Source organism: Arachis hypogaea, chromosome 6, assembly GCF_003086295.3.
Source record: "Arachis hypogaea cultivar Tifrunner chromosome 6, arahy.Tifrunner.gnm2.J5K5, whole genome shotgun sequence".
Lineage (NCBI taxonomy): Eukaryota > Viridiplantae > Streptophyta > Magnoliopsida > Fabales > Fabaceae > Arachis > Arachis hypogaea.
In genome coordinates, this window is record NC_092041.1 from 61,872,999 (window position 1) to 61,879,749 (window position 6,751).

Consider the following 6,751-nt stretch of genomic DNA (forward strand, 5'->3'; position numbering starts at 1 on the left):
AGAAAAAAAAAAAAAAAAACGAAACTCCAATTGTATGCACTAGAGATGCTCTAAGAGGTTTCTTTTTACGACAATATAGTTTGAATTTTTAAATTGATGTATATTACTCAAATTACTTGTTGATGGATCAATTTGAATGATTGTATATCAGAAGAGAATAATTTCTAGATATACTCACACGGTTTTAGCCAATAAAATTATAGAAAAAGAATTACAGTGAATAATTACAATAATGGATAACAATCTGTATTGATTTAATCATGTTATGGGAACTCTACCTCATGAAACAAGTCTTCAATCATAAGATTGTTAGTTGATAACAAAAAGAACTTTTTTAGATTAAATACATACATAAACATTAATTCCTAGAAAATATAATGAAATTGAAAAAACAATAAAATAAAAAGAGTTGGTAAATCTCAAAATTAAAATATGCATGTACATGCAAAGTGTTTAGAGTTTTGAAAAATAGATCAAACATAAATAATGAATCAAGATTGTTCAAGTTAGTGGCCGGTGAGATGAACTAATAATTAAATTATTAGTTTAATTAGAAAATTAATCTTTTTTCAGTTAATATTAGTTAATATTTTTTATAAATTATGAGGTGAATGAATGTAGGCAGAGAGGAGGCCTTACTCGATTGGGGGTGGGAAAGGAATTGAAGTGCATGATGAAATTGAAACATAGGCCCCACAAACGATCTCGATGAATCACTATCTCTTATGGTGACAACCATCCGTAAGCAGCAATTTTATTTGAATTTTAGGGATGGCTCTTTATTGGGCAACCAAAGCTTTTTGGATGATAATAATGCATCCCAAAGGTGACCCCATTGTAATGATCGCCATCGAATCAATCCATAACACACACTCTCCATTCAAGTCGGCAATCTCAATCGTACGGTATATCTATGCTCTGTGTTACATCATAATAATATCAACCTTTAATAAATGTTTCTTTTTTATTGTTATTCACAAGATATTTTATCGAATTTTGCTATCGGCCCAATTTATGTTACATATATGTAATAACATACATGTTCGTCAACTGCTATAATAACATACATGGTAACTTTGGTTCTCTTCTTGCTTTTGAAATACACTTTTACAATGTTTTGTGGTCGATCCGATGCTTCATTCGTTCATTTTAGTCGTTTAAATGAACCACGACGCATTAGTCGATTCGGTTTGTTCATAAGAATGAATGAGTTGAAGAGATTATAAAAAATATGAATAATTTTTTTGTTAGGAGGCCACTTACATAAAGACACAAAAAATGTCTTTTTTTAAAGACATTCATACGTGGCATAATATGATTGGATATTTTTATTAAACCGGTTAATAAGCTATTTTTTAATAATTCAAAATAAAATCGGTTTATTAGAGAAAAATAATAAACCTAATTATTCGTATTATAATTATTAGATTCGGTTTGTTCCGATCAATTTACACAATATAAACCGAATTATATTTAAATTTTTTATAAAAAGACAAATATATCCTTAATTTTTTATTTTACAAACATCTAAATCTCTAATAATTTAAAAATACAATTAAATTCCTATTAAAAAAAAATTCTAACCCTAATCCCTTATCCTGCCCAAGCCCAAATTCAAGGCTAACGGTGAAATGGTGAAGTAATTTGCAGCCTCCTGGGATTCTCCCAAACTCACTCGATCATGCTCAAACCTGGAAAGAAGGGATGTTCTCGGTGATACAATTCATCAATTTCCAGATTCAAAGTCGCAATCTTTCGAGAATTTACAGGAACTTACAGCAGGTAAAGTGGCTGCTAATCTTAAAAGCCCCAGGTCTGTGATGACTCACTGCAGTGCTGATAGAGTTATGTTGAGAAGGCATTCCTCAAGCCAAGTTCTTCCTTATGGAAGTAAGAGACTTTGGTGCAAGATGTTTCTCTGGAGCCATAGGAACATACATAGAGCTATTTCAAGCAAATCAACACAGGTGAATCCTGGTGTGGCTGTAACGCACAATCCATACGGGTACTCTTCCGACACCCTTGAACCGAAGCACAAGCAGTCACCAGGAAATGTGGAATGGTAAGTAGTATTGTATTCCATTCATTACGATTAATCACATGAAACCTTACCAGTTACCAATTACGAACGTGAGTGTGATTCAGAAGAGAGACGAGAGGATATTTCGGTTGAGTAAGAACAAGGCTTCTTCGAAATCTGCAGCTGATACAAGATTTGAGTTCTGATTCTCTCATTTTAAGGCTCTTCAGGTAATTTAATTTAATTTTTATTTTTCCCTTATTCTTCGATTTACGTTGATAAATGCTAATGCAATAGTGTGTGAAGTAGAGTTCTGTTTTTGTTTTTTTTTTCACGTTAGCTTAATACGCTTAGTATGTTCGCAATTGTTGATTCGCGGTGATGAACTAATTATGCGTTTGGTGCGGAATTTGCAATGCAAACCTCAGAATCTTAGATCCTACTATTGTAATTTGGAAACAGCGAAAACTAGTGCTTTATTTGTTGAATTTTATCAAAGAAGAGGAAATTTATTATGTGAAGAAGTTTAGTATTTTGGAAATGGATGATAATTAATTAAGGTGAACTAAAGTGAAGTTGTTCTGTTTGGCTATAATATAGAATCCTTGAGACTTGAATGTTTTATCAAATGCAAGGGTGTTCTAAGAGGCGGCGCAGAGGTGGCAGTGAAGCGAATATCACAAGAGAATGACGGCGTGAGAGAGTTCCTAGCAGAAATTTCAAGCCTTGGAAGATTGAAGCAGAGAAACTTGGTTGCTCTGAGAGGATGGTGCAAGAAAGACATGGGAAATTTCTTGTTAGTTTATGAATACATGGATAATGGGAGTTTGGATAAGAGAGTGTTTTGTGATGAGAGCATGATGCTGAACTGTGAAGAGAGAATAAGAAATATCAAAGGTGTGGCCTTTGCTGTGTTGTATTTGCATGAAGGTTGGGAAGAACAAGTTCTGCATAGGGACATCAAAGCCAGCAATGTGTTACTTGATAAGGATATGAATGGAAAGCTTGGAGACTTTGGATTAGCAAGAATGCATAGCCATGGCCAAGTTGCTAGCACAAGAAAGTTGGTTGGAACAGTTGGTTACATGGCTCCAGAAGTGATCAAGACCGGACAAGCCTTGACTCGCACGGATGTGTTCATGTTTGGAATCTTGATTTTAGAGGTCATGTGTGGAAGGAGGCCTATGGAAGAAGGTAAGCCACCTCTTGTGGAGTTTGTGTGGGGACTAATGGTTAAAGGGGAACTAATGAATGCACTTGATGAGAGGTTAAGTGCTAAAGGAGACTTCAATCTGCAACAAGTTGAGAAGGTTCTTCAGTTGGGATTGTTGTGTGCATACCCTGAACCAAAATCAAGACCAAACATGAGACAAGTTGTGAGTATTTTAGAAGGGAACAATGAGGGAGGAGAAGAATCAGAGAATGAGAATGCGGATACTTGTTTGCTTCTAAAGTTGAAATCTGGGGATATTTTTTCTGAGTATTCTAATTATTTTAGCTATTCAACACACCCAACATTTGAAGATATTCGCCAGTCTAATACTTCTTCAATGTCTCTTACTTGGTCTAAATCTGTAGTTGAGTGTAGATGAATCTTTTCCCATCAACGCAATTATGGAGATGATGTGTTTAGGTGATGAATTTTTTGATCATTTTATCACATTATATGATTGATGTAAATAATGTATCAGAGCATAAATGAATTGATGAACATATGATTGTGATCTAGTAATTCTTTTTAAACTCCTTGATTATATTATTGAGGACATTTTCATAGAAGAAATCCAGCTGTCAATTTTTTTCATATTACATGATGAGGAATGAAAGCCTTTCTTTGGTTAACGTAAAGAAGCAAAATAAGCACAATGTTTTATTTATTTATTTATTTATTTATTTATTTTTACGATGTCTTAAGATTGCTGTTAGGTAAAAATTTTTGCTTAGTCTGCACCTAATAAGCTAAAGAAAAGAAAGATACACATTACATAACCAAGAAAAAGAAAACGTGATCATTCATCATTCATTCAACTTGAGATTTGTCAACAAACTACTCATATATAAACCTTAGACAAGTATTATATCAATTTCTAGTTTTTCTATGGTCTTCATTGTACTTTGTTTTCTCTTGAATGACAATACGTAAATTAATTAGTTTTTTTTTTTAAAAAAAAGTCTTATTATCTACTCCATGTCAAATGGTTTAAATATCAGAAGGCCACATTCCATAATATTGAATGACTACAGTGACATGTTAAAAGTAAGCAAAAATGATTTATCTTTAAGTTCTAAAGTAGTTGTAATCAATGGGGGGAAATGTCTAAATCACCAAAATTATACTCTTTTTATCCAAATTTTGCTGCTAAAATAGTTGTATGTTGATTTTAGAATTGTTTTCAATAGTAATTCAGTGTGCGGGAAAATAAAGGAAATAGATGGTTCTGTTAATAATAACAAATGCTGATTCTCTTGTTTGTAGGTACCCAAGGGATGGGAAGCTCTTTGTTAATGTTGTTTCGGTAGAAAGTGGTAAAGCTATTGCAAAGTCAAGCAAGGTGCTGGTGCAAAATGGGAGTTGTCAGTGGTCAGATAAACACATTGAAATTATAAACACATAATAAAGTCATAAAAAAGTTAATTACAATTAAAGACTTTGTTGGCATTATCCATTGAAGCTGTACTCTCTCATTTTTTACAATGAAGCAAAGCTACAGATTTGTACTTGATTGATTCTCCTATACATATCTCTAAATGTATTTACACAGCATGACTCAAAACCACGACGAAACAAAGCCTCCTTCTAAGCAATGGGTTTGTCAAAAAGCTTAACATCCATGTTCACATTCTAATACTTCTTTCCTCCTATTTGCTATCATAAACCAGGTTCATGAGCCCAAAAAGCATCTGAATCCGGACAAAAGAGAGAAAAATCGTGGATTTCTCTATTTGCTATGTGCCAATTGACAAAGCGAGCTTGTATCGACTTGAACAGAAAAAGGATGACCGAAAAAAGACAGCATTTATCATCTTCCCTGCAAGATCATATCCAAACTTGAAAACAAGGACCAACATAAAATATACTAGAAGCAAAGCAAAAAGTCCATCTAAAAGCAGTTTCTCAAAGGAATAAATAAATGGAATTATTAAAATTTTTCTTTTTTCATCACAAAGACAGTGTTTTATCTGTGATAACTCAAGACTCCAGGAACAAAAAATTATGAGGGGCATCCAGCAGTTATTGGCAAGTGGTGGGCTACTGGAAAGAAATAGATAGAAGCTACAAACCCAAATTACCTAAAGTGGATGGGACCTTGGAAATTTGGCATCTCAAGTATTGCTCTATGTTAAAATGTCTATAGTGGACAAATGAAGATGGCACCAATTTACTCAGACCATGCTTACATCAGTACTGTCATAAGCTTACATCTTAGGATTATGCTTTATCTATCAGAACACGTTGTTCATTGGAACCTATATAAATTTTGAAATACCATCCTTCTTTTCCAGAACAAAAAATAAAGCATACTCAAAGTTGTTAGCTATTTTCATTTTTTTTAGTAGATAACATTTTCTCGGTGAAGGTTCTTTACTTGTAGAAAACAACAAATTAAATGCACACAAATTGAGGATTCACCCAAAATTCAAGAATTATGCAAAAAGAAATCCTATAGGTGTTGACAAAACAAAACAAAATCAATGTGCTAATGAATTGTAAGTTGAACAAGCATCAAAATATAGCCAAAAGTGCCTCATCCAAGAACAGTGTGCCTAACATTTTCGCAATTTAATCTTTATAGTAGATACAACACATAAATAAAATGCAAAACATTACATAGGCATTCAATCAAGCATGTGGTGTGCAATGCAGAAATTCAGCATAATCAAGCAATTTTCAGTGGAATTAAATCCATAATAGCCATAATCCAACACTTGCAACTTAACAAAGATCTACTAAACTAATCCTAACCTATCTTAACCGCTTAAATCCACTAACAACATGCAAATTCTAACTAACTAACTAATTAAAGAAAATAGACTAGAAAGCAGAGCAAAGAGAGAACCTGAGGTGATGACTAGGGTTCTTGAAGCAGAGAAACGGGAAAAGAATGCAGTGATGACTAGGAGCGTGACCCTTTGACCGAGCCCCTGTCTCGACAGGGCAAGCGCCGGCGCCTCCTGGAAGAGAGTGTCCTCACTGCCACTGAGGAAGGCGTGTATCAGCCCAAGAGCAAAGAGACTAGGGCTGCCTATGAGGCATGCTGAGTGTCATTCAACAACATCTTGGCCAGCAGCCTCTCAGCATTGTTAGCGGCGCGACTGATGAGATTCTTGCAGTGCTCAAGAATGATGCTGTTAAGAATCCGGATAAGAAGAAGGAAATTGTGAAGCTTTTGAATCCTATTCCTAATCAAGTGTTTGAGAGGCTGTATTTGAAATAGTGTTAAACAAAATATAAGTCAACTATTTAGGTTCTGAAAAAAGATTGGGTTTTTGGCGTGGTAACCTAGCTAGCTAGATGTGATACGAAGGAGAAGACACTCCAAAGTTGAAATTTTCGGAAATTAAAAGGCGATTTTGACTAAAATTTTAATTTTTGGCGCAAAGTAAATGAGCTGCTTTAAAATAATTATATATAACAAATTTTAAAAGTAAAATTTTATCTAAAAGATAGATATTTAAAAAATTATATTTAATATTAATTTTATAATATTTAAATTAAATTATGTTTTTAAA

The 6,751-nt window shown here is 33.6% G+C and overlaps 1 protein-coding gene and 1 long non-coding RNA gene across 2 annotated transcripts; one reads left to right on the plus strand and one right to left on the minus strand.

Moving 5' to 3' along the window:
• The first annotated feature begins 1,820 nt into the window (after positions 1-1,820).
• On the plus strand, positions 1,821-3,704 carry LOC112696640 (L-type lectin-domain containing receptor kinase VII.1-like). The gene is made up of 2 exons (XM_072198185.1): positions 1,821-2,062; positions 2,592-3,704. The coding sequence occupies exons 1-2, from the start codon at positions 1,821-1,823 to the stop codon at positions 3,610-3,612; spliced, it is 1,263 nt and encodes a 420-aa protein (XP_072054286.1). The 3' UTR covers positions 3,613-3,704.
• Positions 3,705-4,636: 932 nt separating this feature from the next.
• LOC140173455 (uncharacterized) lies at positions 4,637-6,387 on the minus strand. Its single transcript, XR_011862334.1, has 2 exons — positions 6,079-6,387; positions 4,637-5,049 (listed from the first exon to the last, which is right to left on the minus strand). It is a non-coding gene; the product is annotated as an uncharacterized lncRNA (long non-coding RNA).
• Positions 6,388-6,751: the final 364 nt, after the last annotated feature.

Bases quoted from the DNA above. Each gene is read 5' to 3' on its own strand.
- LOC112696640 (XM_072198185.1), top strand. From the start codon at position 1,821: ATGACTCACTGCAGTGCTGATAGAGTTATGTTGAGAAGGCATTCCTCA. The intron at 2,063-2,591 runs GTAAGTAGTATT...GGTGAACTAAAG, and splicing joins TCACCAGGAAATGTGGAATG to TGAAGTTGTTCTGTTTGGCT.